The sequence below is a fragment of the Gorilla gorilla genome, chromosome 1 (assembly GCF_029281585.2).
Source record: "Gorilla gorilla gorilla isolate KB3781 chromosome 1, NHGRI_mGorGor1-v2.1_pri, whole genome shotgun sequence".
Taxonomy (NCBI): Eukaryota; Metazoa; Chordata; class Mammalia; order Primates; family Hominidae; genus Gorilla; species Gorilla gorilla.
The window spans coordinates 20,194,014-20,213,820 of record NC_073224.2 but is presented as its reverse complement, the minus strand read 5'-3'; the positions used below and the strand labels follow the sequence as shown (position 1 = coordinate 20,213,820).

General features: G+C 38.6%; 1 protein-coding gene across 1 annotated transcript; it reads left to right on the top strand.

Annotated features, from left to right (window-relative positions):
• Positions 1-8,196: 8,196 nt before the first annotated feature.
• LOC115930767 (small nuclear ribonucleoprotein Sm D2-like) lies at positions 8,197-8,961 on the top strand. Its single transcript, XM_055373072.2, is given in 3 exon segments — positions 8,197-8,609; positions 8,611-8,634; positions 8,636-8,961. Coding segments are annotated over 3 exon segments (309 nt in total). The 5' UTR covers positions 8,197-8,520; the 3' UTR covers positions 8,832-8,961.
• The last annotated feature ends 10,846 nt before the right edge of the window (positions 8,962-19,807 follow it).

The following is a 19,807-nucleotide window of genomic DNA, read 5'->3' as shown; positions in this document are numbered from 1 at the left end:
AGCAAAGCATTAAGCTAAGTGCAGAGCCCTTCTAAGCATAGAGCCCTGTGTGACTGTACAGGTCACATGCCTGTGGGTCTGACCCTGAGCATAGGTAAGCAAACAGGTTTGGGAGCTAAATCACTTGGTTTCAAATCCCAGGTCTCCCACTTATTACTTCTGCAAGTTACTTAACCATTGTCTGCCTCAGTTTCCACATCTGCTAAAAGAGGGTAATTAGAGTACTCTTCTCAAAAGATTAGTGTGAGGTTGAAAAACTATTTTCATAAAATGCTTAAAATTGCCACATGGAGAACACTCAATAACTGCTAACAATTATTGCCATTATATTTACTTTTGTACTGAGCCTTATACGTGTTATTATTATTTCACTGGAGAATAGGGATGTATGTGTCCTGCTCACTAATATGCTCCAGGGCCTAGTACAGAAGCTGGTGCTTTGATTGTATTAAACCACTGAAAATTTGAGGTTGGTCTGCAATAGCAACTCACATTGCTTTATTACACTGGTACTGGTACTTGAATCTGTGTCAGATGGACTTAAAAGTTCATTCCGTAGTTCATATACTATCCCCTTTCCAGCATTAAAAATCTAAAGTGGAAGGTTATGGGAAAAAGTGTATCAGTGTCACTTGGGCAAAAAGATTATGTATAGCAACAAGTTTCATATTTAACTTAACTGTACTCTCCCTGGAAGACTTGAACTATGTGTATACATGCATGTGTGTCTTTCTCTGTTTCCTGGGATTAGGAGCTCTAGATGCTAAGAAAAGAAAAAGTGGCTTCACTCAAGACACTCCTGTACACAGTAAACATCTCCCCCACCCTCAATTCTGTGAAGTAAATGAATGAATAAGTAAATGAATTATCATTTTACTCATGAGGAAAATAAGGTTTAGAAGGGTTTAATAACTTGCTTAAATTGACATAACTAATAAGTGGTCAAGCCAAGATTTCTAAAAATTTGTAATCTTTTACTCTTTTACTGCTTTCCAAACATATTCTTTCCCATCAGTTGCTTCTTCAACAGGCAGAGTCTTTGTTGAACTATAGCAAAAGTATAATTCAGGGCATGGAGGTAAGTCCAGTTTCTAGGCTTTTTCTTCCCCACCCAACCACACTTAGCTCCATCTGACTATCATCAGATATGGAACTTAGACATTCATTTTGGAACATGATTCAAAAAAATAAAAAAACACCGTGTATTGCTTGCTCTGGTTTGGAGAACTCAATTGTTAGAGTAAGTCAGTCTGACTGCCTGATGCAAATAATGGTTTTAAAGTAATCACTTTAATAATGAATAAAATCATAGTTTTGGAAAGAGGTGACACAATGTGTACAAGTCACCATCCCAGTGGAATTTTCCACAAGGAAAAGATCTATTTACACTTTATTTACTTAATGCATGTTCTGGAAACTTCTCTGACCCTGTAACAAAGATGGCAGTTCTCGCAGCTTTGGTCATCATGTTATCAGTCTAACATAATGATAGCTACACCATATTTAGAGAATTGGAATTCTGCTGTGATGCTTCTCAGTAATTTTATACGCAGAGAAAATATGCAAATATCTAGTATGATACAATTTGACAGTATAATAAAATTTGTTGACCAGGCTCAGTGGCTCAAACTTATAATCTCAACACTTTGGGAGGCCTAAGTGGGGGATCTCTTGAACCCAGGAATTTGAGATGAGCCTGGGTAGGATAGTGAAAATATATAAAAATAAAGTAATAAAATTTGTCCTAAATTTAATCCTGTGTAGTACTACTTTTTTTTTTTTTTTTTTTAGATGGAGCCTTGCTCTGTCACCCAGGCTGGAGTGCAATGGCACAATCTTGCCTCACTGCAACCTCCACCTCCCAGTTTCAAGCAACTCTCCAGTCTCAGCCTCTGACTAACTGGGATTGCAGGTACGTGCCACCATGCTTGGCTAATTTTTTGTTTTTTAATAGTAACAGGATTTCACCATGTTGGCCAGGCTGGTCTCAAACTCCTGATCTCAAGTGATCCACCCGCCTCGGCCTCCCAAAGTGCTGGGATTACAGGTGTGAGCCATCGCACACAGCCCCTGTAGGATTACTTCTAATGGAAAGTCTGACAGTGTTAGCCATCAGCAAGCCAATAGATTCTGATGGAATTGTAGGTGGGGAAATGATCTGATATTAGAGAATGGATGTTGTTAATAGCTTTCCCCATCAAAACAATGTTGATGCATCTATTTTGGCATCAAAGTGAATCTATCTTATTATATCATGTGACAGCAAGGGATTGACAGTACTCACCACCACTTTCAGAAAGTTTTAGAGATAGATTCAGAATATTAGATTTCTGTTAACTACTTAAATAGCTGTGAAATCATATCTGCTTGGAAAACATAGTAAAGATAAGGTAAACTTTACTCTGAAGGGTTTTTTTCCTTTTAAAATACACAGAAAATATTTTATAATTTATCTTCTATGAAGACATCATATATTTTATTGGTGAGAAAAGAATCATAGATGGTCATTTGTGATATGTCCAATGTTATTGTCAAATTAGTTCTGAAGAAAAGGTAGAGAATAACCCAATATTCTTTTTTGGTTGTTTGATTTGCAATCCATAGACCACACTGATCTATGAGATAGTATTAAGCAATTAAAAGAATATATGACTTTTCTACATCAAAATTTGAAACTTCTGTGCATCAAAGGACACAATCAACAGAGTGAAGAGGAAACTTACAGAATGGGAGAAAATATTTGTAAATCATGTATCTGATAAGGATTAATATCCAGGCTATGTAAAGAACTACATCTCAACAACAAAAACACAAACAACTTGATTAAAAAATGGGCAAAGGACGTGAATCAACATTTCTTTAAAGAAGATATATAAATGACAGTAAGCACATGAAAAGATATTATCACTAATCATTAGGGAAATGCAAATCAAAACCACAATGAGATACCACTTCACACCCATTAGGATGGCTACTATCTACCACCAACCCCCCCAGCCAAAAAAAAAAAAAACCCAGAAAATAACAAGGGTAGGCAAGGTTATGGAAAAAATGGAACCCTTGTGTACTGTTGATGGGAATGTAAATGGCATAACCAATAGCAAAGGCATGGAATCAACCCAGGTGCCCATTAACATGGATTGGATAAAGAAAATGTACACATACACTGTGGAATACTATGTAGCCAGAAAAAAAACCCAAAATAATGTCTTCTGCAGCAACATAGATGCAACTGGAGGCCATTATCCTAAGCAAACTAACACAGAAAACCAAATATCACATGTTCTTACTTATACATAGAAGCTAAACATTGGGTAAACACAGACATACAGATGGGAACAATAGATACTGGGGACTACTAGAGGGAGGAGGATAAGGACTGAAAAACTACCTACTGGGTACTATGCCTACTGGGTGATAGGTTCTATTGTATCCGAAACCTCAGCAGCACTCAATATACCTTTGTAACAAACAAGCACATGTACTTCCTGAGCCTAAAAGTTGGAAAAATAAAAATTAAAAATTAAAAGTAAAACGGTGTAGCCACTGTAGCAAACACTATGGCAGTTCCACAAAAAACTAAAAATGTAGTATATGATTTAACAATTTTACTTCTGAGTATATACCCAAAGGGACTGAAAGCAGAGTCCCAAACAGATATTTGTACATCATGTTTATAGCAGCATTATTCACAGTAGCCAAGGTGGAAGCAACCCACATATTCAACAAATGAATGTGTAAACAAAATGTGGTATATACATACAATAGAATATTATTCAGTCTTAAAAAGGAAGGACCAGGCACTGTGGCTCACACCTGTAATCCCTTTGAGAGACCGAGGTGGGCAGATCACGAGGTTAGGAGATTGAGACCATCCTGGCTAATACGGTGAACCCCGTCTCTACTAAAAATACAAAAAAATTAACCGGGTGTTGCGTCGGGTGCCTGTAGTCCCAGTTATTTGGGAGGCTGAGGCCGGAGAATCGCTTGAACCCAGGAGGCAGAGGTTGCAGTGAGCCGAGATCGAGCCACTGCACTCCAGCCTGGTGACAGAGTGAGACTGCGTCTAAAAAAATTTAAAAAATTAAAAAAAAAAATAATTCTTACACATGCTACAACATAGATAAACCTTGAGGACGTCATGCTACCTGAAGCAGGCCAGTCATAAAAGGGCAAATATTGTATGTTTCCCTTTATATAAGGTACCTCCAGTAGGATGGGAGCTAGAGGGAGAAGGGAATGGAAGTGAATGAGTACAGAATTTCAGTTTTGCTTAATGTAAAGAGTTCAGGCTGTAGTGCAGTGGCACAATTATGGCTCACTGCAGCCTCAGCCTCCTGGGCTCAAGTTATCTTCCTGCCTTAGCCTCCCAAGTGGCTGGGGTTACAGGGGTACACCACCACACCCAGCTATTTTTTTCTTCTTTTAGAGATGGGATCTCACCATGTTACCCAGGCTGGTCTCAAACTCCTGGTATATATATATAAAATGGTATAACCAATAGCAAAGGCATGGAATCAACCCAGGTGCCCATTAACAGTGGATTGGATAAAGAAAATGTGGTACATATACACTGTGGAATACTATGCAGCCAGAAAAAAGAACAAAATCATGTCTTCTTTTAAGTGATCCTAAGTGATCCTCCCACCTTGGCCTCCCAAAGTGCTAGGATTACAGATGCAAGACCACACCCAGCCCAAGTGTTAGATTTGAGGTATAATTCAGAAGTAAAGTTGGGAGAATATACTTCTAGATCAAGTGCAATGAGTAATAGGTTATTAGCCTAAACAACTAGAAAAATAGAGTTGCATTTTACAATACGGGAAAGAAAGGAGAGGGACAAGTTTGAGGGAGGTAGAATGAATTTTATTTGAACGTGCTAAATTTGAAGTGCCTGCCAGGTTTCTAAATGGAAATGTAGAGTTGCACATTGAATACGGGAGACTGAAGTTCTTGGGAGAGATCCCAGCTAAAGACACAATTGTGGGAGGTGGCATTATATAGATGTCATTTAAAGCCATGGAACTAGGAAGAGATCATTTAGGCAATTAAGGGTTAGTAAAGAACAGAAGAGGCAGGCAGGCTGGCTGCTTGCTGCTGGGTGAGAAGGCAATTTTCTATTATAGACACAGATTTCTACAATGCCCAGATCAGAAATATACTTGTAAATTTTGTGAATGTTGTAAATATACCAAGGATCATTGAGTTGAATTTGTTCCCAAATCTGTCATGCCAGTTGATTTATTTCTATAATTATAACATTTAAGTGAAGATTAGAAAAACTAATTAATATAAATTTAAAATTAAGACCTGTTTCTTTGAAAACAAATTTGAAAGCGTTAAATATACTCAAGAATGGCAAATTGCTAAAAAAAAAAATCTGTAAAATTAAGTTTGAATATGACAGTAGGACAACTATAAGAGGTTAGGAAAAAATGAAAATATGAATAAATTCTGCATGCAAAATGCTTTGCTTCACAGTGTCTTTTATTTCTTGTTGTAGTTTAAAGAACTTAAACTGGAAATAAAAAATGAATTATGAATGCAGTTTTGTACAAGAAAGATGACATAGGACTCTAACCAGTCAGTCTATATTCAAAAGAAAGGCCTTGGCCTTATGTCAATATCTGAAATGTTGGTATATCCACTGCTTTTCTGGCATGAAAAGAAAGCCAATAGCAAACTGTTGAGGATTGTCACCCACGCCCCCTTCCTACTGGCCTTAATTTGCAAGATAGTGAAGAGCAAAATTCAGGACAATGTTAACGCTACTTAAAAATCCAGCATCTGGTCCTGTCGCATTGGCTCACTCCCGCAATCCCAGGACTTTGGGAGGCCTAGGCGGGCAGATCGCTTGAGCCCAGGAGTTTGCGGCCAGCCTGCCTAACAGGGTGAAAGTCTGTCTCCACCAAAAAAAAAAAAAAAAAATCCGAAAATTAGCCAGTCATGGCGGTGTGCGCCTATGGGAGACTGAGGCAGAAGAATCACTTGAACTCGGGAGGTGGAGGTTGCAGTGAGCCGAGATGTGCCATTGCACTCCAGCCTGGGTGACAGAGCAAAAGAGCAAGACGCTGCCTCAAAAAAAAAAAAAAAAAGAAAAGAAAAAAATCCAGCATCTTGTTAGAGGAGAGGTGACTTGGGAATATACAGGTGGAAAAAGTCAGATAGAAAGTTTCTCCTCTCAGGAACCAGGCTGCCTAACACAGTGATATGCCCAGGCTGCCCTCAGGAATTTGTGAGCTATGGGCAGAGTTAAATGCCTGCATTTGAACATTCAGAAAAAGACCAATCGAAGCAAATGTGTGTTTTGTCATTTGCAAGTGCATTTGTATCATTTACTTTGGTTTGTCTTTGAATCAATTTTTTAAATATAGGCTAATCAGAGGGAATTTATATTTATAATTTTAATTAGCCTGAATCTCAGCAAATCTACAATCTCAAAAATGCAGAATACCATGTTTTGTCATCTAATATAAACAGGTTTCTCCGAAGAACCTCATTGGAAATCCCCAAGATGTTAATTTACACCCATGATTTTACTATAAAACCCTACTATCACCTACTGAGGGCTATTTGGTGAACCACATTTGGCAAAGCTCCAAGAACACTAACAAACATTTGCAAAATTCCCTCATGTTTCTTTTGTTATTATAATTATTTATTGTGAGAAGACACACGTAATACAAAATATACCATTTTAACTTGTTGTTTTTTTGAGACGGAGTCTCGCTGTCACCAGCCTCCTGGCTTCAAGCAATTCTCCTGCCTCGGCCTCCCGAGTAGCTGGGATTACAGGCGCCCGCCAACATGCCCAGGTAATTTTTGTATTTTTAGTAAAGACAGGGTTTCACCATGTTGGCCAGGCTGGTCTCAAAACTCCTGACTTCAGGTGATCCGCCTGCCTCGGCCTCCCAAAGTGCTGGGATTATAGGCATGAGCCACCGCGCCCAGCCTGTTTTAACGATTTTTAAGTGTACAGTTCAGGGGTGTTAAGTATATTCACATTGTTGTGTAATCCATCTCTGGAACTTTTGTATACTCTTTAAACAATTCCATATTTTCCCCTCTCCCCAGTCCCTGGCAATCACCATTCTACTTTCTGTCTGTAGGAATTTGACTACTCTAATATATATATATATGTACAATTTTGTAGAGATGAAGTTTTGCCATGTTGCCCGGGCCAGTCTTGAACTCCTGGGCTCAAGCAATCCACCCACCTTGGCCTCCCAAAGTGCTAGGATTACAAGCGTGAGCTACCATGCCCGGCCTCTATCTCATATAAGTGGAATTATGCAGCATTTATCCTTTTGTGGCTGTTGTATTTCAATTAGCATTCATGTAGTAGCATGTGACAAGATTTCCTTCCTTTGTAAGGCTGAATAATATTCTCTGGTATGTATATACCACATTTTGTTTACCCATTCATCCATTGACGGACACTTGCGTTGCTTCCACCTTATCTGTGTTATGAATAAAGCTGCTATGAACATGAGTGTACAAATATCTCTTCAAGACCCTGCTTATTTTGGGTATACATGTTACCACAATTTGTATATAAGTTTTATAATTTTAAAACTCTTCTCATTATTATCTTCTATATTAATTTGTACAGTTCGAATGATGGAGCTGTAAGGGAGCATACAGATAATCTGGCCCAACTCTCTCATTTTTTCAGATGAAGAAATTCACACCCAGCAGGCTTTAGTGGATATGGTCTCACAATTAGTTTGTGGCAGGATTGAGACTAGAACCCAAGCCTCTAAACTAATCCAGAGAGTTTTCTATCATACAGGCCTTCCCTGTGGCCACCTGATATTAATATTCACCCTCACTTCTGCTTGAATCTAAAAGGCAATCAATCTTGTATTCTCCCACCTGCCATCTTACTTGACAAAGTAAGTCCATATTTTGAAAAAATGGATGAAGTTTTAGTGTCTGTGCCTAAATGAATAACTTTTAGCTCTGCAAGATAATTAACTGGCAACTAGCAATGTGTAGGTACGTGCCTCCTAAAACTGGTTTTAGCATCAAAACCAAGACTCCCCAAATAAGATATGCTATAACAAAGTTTTTTGACTGTGGTTGTCATGGCAAATGCTCACAGAGGAATAATTAAATTCTAAACTCACACTAGGTGCCAGGCAGAGGTATACCGGAGCTGGCTCATACCAGCCTGCAAGAGGTGACTGCGCACATCTCTTCCCAATTCCAAGTTCAGTGACATCACATTGGTAGCTTGAAAGAATGTTAGGAGAATTTACACCATGGAAACTGGCAAATGCTGCAAATGCTGCCTCCCACCATCACAGACAGCCAGTTATTAAGCATTTATCAGCACACTATGTTGCCAGGGACTGTGCTGAGAGTTACTGGGGGGAGAGGTAGTAGCAGTGTTATGTAGTCAAGCTTATAACTGATAAACTGTAGTCATTTGGAAAAACAGAAGCAACGCAGAGGAGATGGGAGTGAACCAAGAACATAGTAACCACCCTGAACCTCCTCAACAAACCCCAGAGTGACATGTCCCCAGAGGAGATGCAGAAGCACGGGGAGGAGGGTCCACTCTGTGCTCTGCAGTCAGTCAAGAACAACACTGAAGGGCTCACCAACTACTGACAACAACAAGCTCCTGGGCTGCGAAGGCCTTGGGTAGACACTGCAACATGGTGCTGAAGAATGTGAAGGAGATGTGTACTGAGGTCCCCAAGGGGGACAAGGGCGGCAAGGGCAAGAAGAAGTCCAAGCCAGCCAACAAAGACCGCTTCATCTCCAAGCTCTTCCTGAGCAGGGACTCAGTCATCACCAACAAGTGGGGGCCACCTCCCCATTGACAGAACTCACTCCCTCGTCCTATGAAGACCTACCCTTTGTTATGGGGATAATAAAGCCCTGTGCTTTTTTTTTTCTAGTAGTAAAAACAAAACATAACAACAACAATAAAACTTTAGTCATTTGGTCATATTAGGGAAGTCATTTATTATTCTGTTTCTTCAGAAATAAAAAACGGATAACAAAAATATTATCTATTTCTAGGGATGTTGTATTTAACTATTAATAACTTGTTAAGCAAGTATCCAAAAAGAGACCTAATCTATATATTATACTTACCTGGTTTGTCATATCCAATTTGCATGAAATATAAGACTCTTCAAAAAAGAAGTAGCCAATGTGTGTGGCATATGGAGATTAGGAAACTTACTCTGAGGAGAAAAGAATTTACATACCTGGGGCACAGACTGATTACTGAGGGGAGGGATATTTTGAGGTATGATTTTGCCAACCCACTTAAGTACCTTTCTGTAAAGCTCCAGATAAATTATAAGGAATTTTAAGAATATGGCTTTTGGCCGGGCACAGTGGCTCATGCCTGTAATCCCAGCACTTTGGGAGGTTGAGGAGGGCTGATCACGAGGTCAGGAGATCGAGACCATCCTGGCTAACATGGTGAAACCCCGTCTCTACTAAAAATACAAAAAATTAGCCAGGTGTGGTGGCACACGCCTATAGTCCCAGTTACTCAGGAGGCTGAGGCAGGAGAATTGCTTGAACTGGGAGACGGAGGTTGCAGTGGGCCAAGATCATACCACTGCACCCAGCCTGGGCGACAGAATGAGACTCCGTCTCAAAAAAAAAAAAAAAAAGGAACGTGGCTTTTTCAGAGTCTAATAAAGTCATTATAATCCAGGTGAAGAAGAGATCCCAGTGGAAATTGTGGTAGGAGTCACAAGGTCATCTCAGTGGGCAGACTAAGGTAAGTCTCTGAGATGGAAGAAGGAACAAGAAATTGAGCACTTCTTGGGGGGTAAAACACCAAGAAAACTCAAATGTAGACAATTAGAACTTGCAAGTTACCTGGGCCAACCCAGATAAGAAAAGACAGTTTCTAGACTGGTTGCTGGATCCCAGTGACCCTGCTGGATATGGAATCTGACCCAAACATTATATTATCAGTGAAGTTATTACCTACACCCTATGTTTCCCCCAAGAGGGATGGTTTAGGAAACAAAGGCTTATAATGATTAAAATAGTCAGAAAATGACAGTCTTTTCACCAGATATGCCACATTTGATGTCCACACATGCAAGAACGTAAGTAAGTGTTCTTTCTCCTTACTCTTAAGTCCTGTTGATTATCTTTTGCAGCATCTCTTATAGTGCCAGGAATATAGTTGCCCCTACCTACTGATTATTTAACAAATAAATTAATGAATCCCTTTGATATGGTTTGAATCTGTGTCCCTGCCCAAATCTCATGTTGAATTATTATCCCCAATGTGGGAGGTAAGGCCCTTTGGGAGGTGATTTGATCATGGAGGCGGATTCTCAAGAATCGTTTAGCACCATTCCCTTGATGCTGTCCTTGCAATAGTGAGTGAATTTTTATGAGATCTTGTTGTTTCAAAGTGTGTAGCACTTCCCCCACCCCCGGCTCCTGCTTCAGTCATGTAAGACTCCTCACTCCCCTTTTGCCTTCCGCCATGATTGGGAGTTTCCTGAGGCCTCCCCAGTAGCAGAAGCCACTATACTTCTTGTACAGTCTGCAGAACGATGAGCCAATTAAACCTCTTTTCTTTATAAATTACCCAGTCTCAGGTATTTCTTAATAGCAATGTGAGAATGAACTAATACACCCTTCTTTCCATTTCCACCACCACTACCCAAAGTCAAGAATAAATGAACATATATTTAGTACCTGTGATGTCCAGTTAAGAGCCAAAAAGACAGCAATAGCGTTCCTCTCCTCAAGGAATTTAAGGTCAATAAAAGGAACTGAACATACCATAGCAATAGCCTTGTAACTGGTCTCTACTTCTTCCATCTCTTGCTACTCTAACCCATGCCGTTTGTGCTAGTAGTTTCACTGTCCTGAAATACGCCTTTGATCGCATTACCCAGCCAATCGTCTCTATAATGCTTTGATGTTGGTAATAGATAGTCCAAACTCCTCAGGCTAGCTTTGAAGTCACTGGTCCAGGAAAATTCCCATTGAAGCTCCTTAGTATTGCCCACAACTCATGATGTCCCTTTTCTATCTCAACTAATTGTACCATTGTTCATTAAACATACCCTGTACTTCTACCCCTTGAAAATATACCTTTCCCCTACAAATGACCTCCCCATTCATTTTTCATATCCAAATCCTTTCTGCCTTTTAAAATCCTGTTCAAATTCAACCTTATTCAGAAAATCTTGTCTCTACCTCATAAGTGAGTCTCATTTATTTATTCAACAACATATGTTAATTGAGTCTTTACTGGTTGCAAAGGAGCAAAGGACTATATTCAGTGCTAAAGATGCATGCATTCCCTTCTTGGGACTTTTATTATCTTCTTTATCCATAGCATGCCTTTAACAATAATTGTCTGCTTCCCTATAGCATCAGTTTTACTGTTTTAAGAGAGAAATTGAGTCTTTTTTATTAGATCCTGTACAGTATCTTACATGTAATATATTCTTAAATTATTATTGGCTTGATGTGAAATAGAAATTCTGGTCCTGTTTAATCTTGTCTTCACCCAGTGAATGTCTGTAAACTCATGAAGAGCCTAATGAAATGATTGAAACTTCCCAAAAGTTAAAGAATGTTACTTATTTCTACAATTCAAGGAAAAGTATTTGTAATGTCTATGGAAAGAATTGATATCTGCTCTTTTCCCAAAGTGAACAATCCATTCTTTAGCGTGAAAAAGTCTACCCTTGTCTTCACAGTGGCCAGCTTAAAGTGCTTAAAGCACTGGATTTTAGCACCTACTATCATTATTACATGTTGCCTTGTGGCTTGTGAGCCCTGTATTCTAAAAGTCATGTTTAAAAAGAGTGTGGTTTATTTATTTTCATAGTTTAGTTATTTGCTTAGAAGATGAATATATTATAAAACTTTTAAAGTGTAAGTATACATGTGTAGTGGGTCTGTAAATGTCATTCACACTGCAACTCACATATGCAAAGAAAATGTTTAATTTTCTCTGTAACTGATTTGATCTTCTTCACTAGCCTCTATTGCCTGGGTAGTATGACATAACCCTTAAGTTTTTGCCTAATGCTGTTAACTGATACAATAACTTAAATAGTAAATTTTCATTTTTATAGATAAAAATAATCAGTATCAGATTTCCTCTCTATCCTTTCCTTGCTTCTCTCCAAGACAGGAAAATGTGTGGCTGGCTGTGGCCTTGTGGCCACAAAGGAAAACTTCCTCAGAAACTGCAGTGTCCTTGTACTCTTTCCTCTGACCTCCACAATAACGACCACATCCTCCAGGGTACATCTTGTCTTTACAGCATCCTGGGGTCTGCAGTCAGTGTAATTTGTAGCTGGGTATCTCTCAGCTGGGTCAGAGGCTAGTAGAGCTCCCTGCATAATTTGGCCTTACTAATATTGAAGATTCTTCTGCATTTTTATTCTGTGTTCCTTTATATTCTGGCCCAGGTGGCCGCTTCTCAGCTGTTATAACTGCTTTTTACATATTAGGCCCCTGTTTCAGGACCACCAGTTCTCAACTCAGCTACTTGCCATGTCCTCTCTTAGGGGCTTGTAGGAACTTCTCAGTCCTTCCCAAGGCATCCAGAAACAAAGAGTAGCTTAAAAAGTTTAAAAACTGCCTTTTATCTGTCTCTAAACTGATCCACCAATTTTAATCTGCTGTGGCCTTGACCAGCTTAGGTGGAAGAAGGGATATTAGAACCCATTATCTCCCTACCTCCTCCTTTCCTTTTTTCCACAATACCCAAGACGGAAAGGCCACTTCTACTTTCCCCTTTCTTTTTTTAATTATTTTTATTTATTTATTTATTTTTTAATTTTTTTTATTATTATACTTATAAGTTTTAGGGTACATGTGCACAATGTGCAGGTTAGTTACATATGTATACATGTGACATGCTGGTGCGCTGCACCCACTAACTCGTCATCTAGCATTAGGTATATCTCCCAATGCTATCCCTCCCCCCTCCCCCCACCCCACAACAGTCCCCAGAGTGTGATGTTCCCCTTCCTGGGTCCATGTATTCTCATTGTTCAATTCCCACCTATGAGTGAGAATATGCGGTGTTTGGTTTTTTGTTCTTGCGATAGTTTACTGAGAATGATGATTCACTGGCCATCAGAGAAATGCAAATCAAAACCACAATGAGATACCATCTCACACCAGTTAGAATGGCAATCATTAAAAAGTCAGGAAACAACAGTTGCTGGAGAGGATGAGGAGAAATAGGAACACTTTTACACTGTTGGTGGGACTGTAAACTAGTTCAACCATTGTGGAAGTCAGTGTGGCGATTCCTCAGGGATCTAGAACTAGAAATACCATTTGACCCAGCCATCCCATTACTGGGTGTATACCCAAAGGACTATAAATCATGCTGCTATAAAGACACATGCACACGTATGTTTATTGCGGCACTATTCACAATAGCAAAGACTTGGAACCAACCCAAATGTCCATCAATGATAGACTGGATTAAGAAAATGTGGCACATATACACCATGGAATACTATGCAGCCATAAAAAATGATGAGTTCATGTCCTTTGTAGGGACATGGATGAAATTGGAAATCATCATTCTACTTTCCCCTTTCTAAGACTCTGCGGTGCCTTTTTCTGAGCCCTAGATCTAGATACGCTAAGGGGGAGATGAAGGCATTCGAAAAATCCTCTATCTTGATAAAGCCTGTCCTGCAAGATTATTGCCTTTGTGTAAAATATCATCTTAAATGTCACAAGCCGAATATTAACTCTCTGTTTTCCTTTTGCATTCCTCTGTAACAGTTCTAATTGCCATTCCCTAACTTCATGTCTTGAGCTGACTAAGGAGAAGTTCACAAAGGCAGAAAAGTAAGAGAAAGCATATTAATATGTTCTAAGGTATTATTCCTATTAATGGTGGTATTGATATTGTAAGTTAAAATAGTATAAGTAATATTATAAATATTTTATAGTAAATAAAATACTGGTAAGATAGAGTTCTAACTCTGGGGTGGATGATATAAATGGCAGAAAACATTTTATTTACTAATCTGCACATATTGCAGGGTTCCATGTGAGAGAATGCAACCTGGCTAAATACTACTCTGAAAAGTTGAGAGATAAAATGGTGAATCCTGAAAGTCCCACTGGTGTTATCCTAGATCAGTTATTTTTAATAGTCCAAAATATGGCTATTATAAGGAACAAATAAGGCCAAAAGGGGCAAAATAAGATACTACAGAACTTAGTAAAAAAAAAGTCCATTGCTCATGCCTGTAATTCCAGCACTTTGGAAGGCCAAGGCAGGCAGATCACGAGGTCAGGAGATCGAGACCATCCTGGCTAACATGGTGAAACCCCGTCTCTACTAAAAATACAAAAAATTAGCCGGGCGTGGTGTCACGTGCCTATAGTCCCAGCTACTCAGGAGGCTGAGGCAGGAGAATTACTTGAACCTGGCAGGCAGAGATTGCAGTGAGCCGAGATGGTGCCATTGCACTCCAGCCTAGGTGACAGAGCAAGGCTCTGTCTTAAAAGAAAAAAAAATTAATTTACAATGTGTAATTCATTTTCACTTTCTTGTAAGTTGATTTTCATTTTGTGGATGATCTGAGTCAAGCCAGTGCCCTTTTCCTGATTACGCCTTTCTCATCATCCAGGCTATTATTATCCGTGCTCTCCTATCTCTGGGTTATGGTTTCTAACTTTGGAATATTGAAAGTAAGACAAAGTCAAGTCTATGGTTTTAGTGAGACACAAAGAAAAACTAGTTTGTATGATAGAGAAAGGGAGTAGGGAAGATGTCTGCCAACATTTCAAAATTAGATATCAACTATGTAATATTGTCTCCTTAATTTTTCAAAATAGGTACCAACCATTTAATACTGGTTCATTAATTTATCCATTCTTTATTCAACAAATATTTTTAAACATCTGTCATTTTACTAAGCACAGTGCTAGGTCCTAGGCAAACACAGATGAATAAAAAGCAAAGAACTCACAGTCTAGTGGGAAAGGCCAATTTATAAACTAAGTTTATGAATAAAATAACTAATACTAAAACTAATATATTACTAATATTAAGATTATTCTGGTGATATGCATGATAGCTAGGCATGTTGAAATGTACATTTATTATTTTCAAACGTGTGAGGTCATTGATCTATTAAGATACCTGCAAGGGCTCACAATCTATTTAAATGCATCAGCTCCATGGCAAGGATTCTTCACCATATTAGGATCATGGACTACTTTGATAACTGGTAAATGTTATGGAGTCTCTCCCAAGAAAAATAAAAATATGCTTATTTATGTGTGGCCTTTTAGGGAATTTATGGACCCTCTGAAATCCATACATGAGTCCCTGATTACATTTCATGTTCTATTATTTTTACTCCTAGAAATCACGTTTTTAATAGACTTTTGCAAATGGAGCATCTGTTTTATTTGTCCACTACGCATCCTCCTCCAGAAGCAGGAAGGGAGGACGCTTAGTGGACAAATAAAACAGATGCCTTATATAATGCTTTATACTTTAAAAGCATGCATATAAAATTGATAAAATCCACAGTGTGCTTTTTTAGCATCATTATTAATATTTTTGTTCAGAGAAGCTTTGATAAACTGTATTAAAAAGCACTCACTTCCTGCCACCTTAAGGTATGTTACTGAATTTTAATGAGAATTCAGTTCTCATTATGCACTGTCATGCATGAGTAGGGATTTAAAATTTTTTTGATTGTCTATAGAAATATTGGAAACCAACTAAATTCTAATAAAAGAATGATTAACCTATTCAATGAAATATTTGGCAACCATTAAAAATGACTATTAGCAAGAGTTTATAATAACATAGGAAAGTGTTTGTTTTGATGTTAAGTGAAAAAAAAGGAGGCTGCAGACTTCCTTTTCCTGTTAGGATGTAGAAAGTCACAAGAGACCATCGTTCTCATCCTAACACCAAAAGCAAGACAGATAAGCTATAAAATAATATTTTTAAAACTTCTCAGAGAACTGAGGATGCAAAGAAACCTAAATAAGCTAAACTTCAGAAGGCAACAAGTGTTCACAGAAGAGAAAGAGTTCATGTCTTCTCTTATTCCTGATGTAATGGCAGGAAAAAGAGGACTCTGCCTTACCTGGTGGACAAAGAGAAGCCAACCAAAACTTTAACAAATGTAACAGCCATATGTGGTTGGACATAACAGATCGGAATTCAAAGGATCCCCAGCCACATAGCAAGTGTGTACCCACCCACAAACTCTTTCATTAACTTTTCACAGGATGCTTGAGGATAGCATACATGTGACTGGGCAGGATAGCACAGAGACAGATACCTTTTCAGGTGTGCAAAGCATCTTCTAAGTGCAATGCAGCTGCCCTTGGAATGAGGGAGGCAGAGGAGGAGAGCTCAGAGAAGTCCAACCTAAATACCTGTAGCTTTCAGTTCCAAATGCTTGGGGAGGAGAAAAAGTGCTGACAGAAATCTTGCTCAAGCAATCTAGGTTTTCAGAGAGTGGAAAGAACTGTCCTCCAAAGACTGCAGGACAGTAAAACAGGTATCTCCTGAGGTATAGAAAGCTGTGGGTAGTACTGGAGAACAAAGAGAACTCCTCAATAACCACAAAAGCTGACAGCCAAGCTGTAAAGGAGAAAATCACCCGTCACTTAAAGAACTGAAAACCATGAGGTCAGGAGATCAAGACCAGCCTGACAAACATGGTGAAACCCTGTTTCTACTAAAAATACAAAAAAATAAGCAGGGGTGGTGGCATGTGCCTGCAATCCCAGCTACTCAGGAGGCTGAGGCAGGAGAATTGCTTGAACCCGGGAGGCGGAGGTTGCAGTGAGCTGAGATCGTACCATTGCACTTCAGCCTGGGTGACAGAGTGAGACTCTGTCTCAAAAAACAAACAAACAAACAAACAAAAAAACTGATAACCCAGCTGTAAAGTACAAAAAGATCTCTGGAAACTTGCCATTGCTCAGACCTCAAGCCCTGCGGAAAAGAAAATCCTAATTCTACCATCAAAACATTTAGAGACAATAGTGAACTAAAGATATAACAAATCATCTTTTGTTTGACAATGATTATTATCAAACTAAAGATGCAACAAAGCCCTGATTCAGCTCAACTACTGAACAGATTGATCCAGTCCCCAGCTCTAGTGGCCTGACATAAGGAAGGACATTCACTTTTCTAGAGAAAAATATTATTTACTTCATTCTTTACTATTTTTATACATATCATCCTGTATGCAATCAGAGAGAAGAATGAGAAAACAACTAAATGTCTAACAATGAAAGAATGATCAAATGAAATATTTTGCAATCATTAAAAATGATGATTAGCAAGAGTATATAATAATATGGAAAAGCATTTGTTTTGATGATAAATGGAAAAAGGAAGCTACAGACTTCTTCCTGTTAGGATGTAGAAAGTCAAGAGATTAATAAAAAATCACAAGACACACAGAGGCAAGAAAATGTTTGGGAGGCCAAGGCAGGAAGATTACTTGAGGCCGGGAGTTCAAGACCAGCCTGGGCAACATGGTGAGACTCCATCTCTACAAAAAATTTAAAAATTAGCTGGGCACGGCTGGGTGCGGTGGCTCACGCCTGTAATCCCAGCACTTTGGGAGGCCAAGGCGGGAGGATCACAAGGTCAGGAGATCAAGACCATCCTGGCTAACATGGTGAAACCCTGTCTGTACTAAAAATACAAAAAATTAGCCGGGCATGGTGGTGGGCGCCTGTAGTCCCAACTACTCGGGAGGCTGAGGCAGGAGAATGACGTGAACCGGGAGGTGGAGCTTGCAGTGAGCCAAGATCACACCACTGCACTCCAGCCTGGGAGACAGAGTGAGACTCCGTTTCAAAAAAAAAAAAAAAAAATTAGCTGGGCACGATGGTGCAAGCCTACAATCCCAGCTACTCAGGAGGCTGAGGCAGGAGGATCACTTGAGGCTGGGAGGTTGAGGCTGCAGTGAGCCATGATCATGCCACTGCACTACAGCCTGGGTGACAGACCAAGACCCTGTCTCAAAAAAAATAAAATGAAATAAAATAAATAAAAAACAGGAAAAGAAAAGAAAATGTAACTGATGGAAAAATAAGAAAGAAAATACCCAATAGAAACAGACTCAGGAATGGCCCTGACATTAGAATGTTGGACAATAACTTTAAAATAACTATTTAAAAATGCTAAGCAATCTAGTAGAAAAAGGTGGACAACATGCAAGCAAAGAAGAGAAATTTGGCATAGACATTGAATCTATTTTTTTACAAAGGAACCAAATGGAAAAATTAGAAATAAAAATATGATATCAGAAGAGAAGAATTTATTAGATGAGCTTAAAAGCAAACAGGACACAGCAAGGGAAAAAAGAATCAGTGAATTTAAATACAGGAAATAGAAAGTATTCAAGTGAGGAAAATGAAGAGATAATGACTGAGTAGGCTCTAAAAATTAATGAAAGATATCAACTCATAAATCCAAGAAGCTGAGCAAACCCCAAAGAAAAATATCTGGGCACATCATAATCAAAGAGCTGAAAAACAAAGATAAAGAGTAAATTTAAAAAGCAGTTAGAAAGAGAGAGAGAGAGAGAGAGAGGAAAAGACATACTAAATACAGGTTTGGTTATCTAATACATCATCATTGGGGGCTAGGTAAAGGGTACCTGGGACCTCTGTACCATTTTTGCAACTACTATGTGAATCATTCTTTCTTTTCTATAAGAAATGGCTGGTGTTTGCAGCTAAGTACATTTTTTTCTTTTTTTCAGCTTGTGTCTACTTATAGTAGTTCAAAGATCCAAAGGCCACCTTTCATTTTATCATGTCTCTGTACCTCTTAATCCAAGCTAAGTATGTTTTCACCAGTGCAATTCTCTAAAAATATGGTAGGTTTCCTAAGAATCTTATTGGGGTTTGATTCCTTCAACAAAAGCCACACTCACAAATAAGAATAAAAATAAGCCCTTTCTATGTTGGGCTCCCTGTAAGGTTGCTGTGGGACGACTTAAAGATTTTTAAAGGCCCCATTGTTTAATTCAGAGGATCTTCAAGAAATGCTTTTAAGATTTTAATAGAGACTTTTGTCTACTTGCAAAGGTCTGTGATGTACCCTTCAAATCTTTTCAAGATCTTAAAGAGTTGTACAGTCACACTCTTGCCTTTCTCTCTAGACCATATTTTCTTGAAAGTGAACTTGATTTGATCTCTGTCTAAAAGCCATTTCTTAATTTTTAACATTGTTTTTCATGTGAAGAGCCTGAAAATAAAAAAACAGCATTGTGTTGACACCTAGGAAGTTCTGGATTTTTAATATATTTTCCATTGTAGTAAAGAAACATGTACTATAAAATTTACCCTCCCAACAATTTCCAAGTATAATATTGTCAGCTGGATGCTCTGTGTCATATAAACCTCCCCATCTTGTGTGGCTGAAACTCTTTATATGCCAAATAACAACTCCTCACCTCCACCTTCCACCAGCCTCTGGCAACTACCATTCTACTTTCTGTTTCTATAATTTTGACTACTTTAGATACCTCATATAAGTGAGTCATGCAGTATTTTTTGTGACTGATTTCACATATGTCTACTTTGTAACATGGCAGAATTTCCTTCCTTTTTAAGACTGAATAATATTCTATTGTATGCATATACTGCATTTTATTTTACCCATTCATCTGTCAGCGGGTATTTAGGTTGCTTCTACCTCCTGGCTATTGTGAATAATGCTGCAATGAACACGAGTGGACAAATATCTCTTTGAGATCCTGTTTGTAGTTCTTTTGGATATATATCCAGAACTGAAATTGCTGGATTATATAGT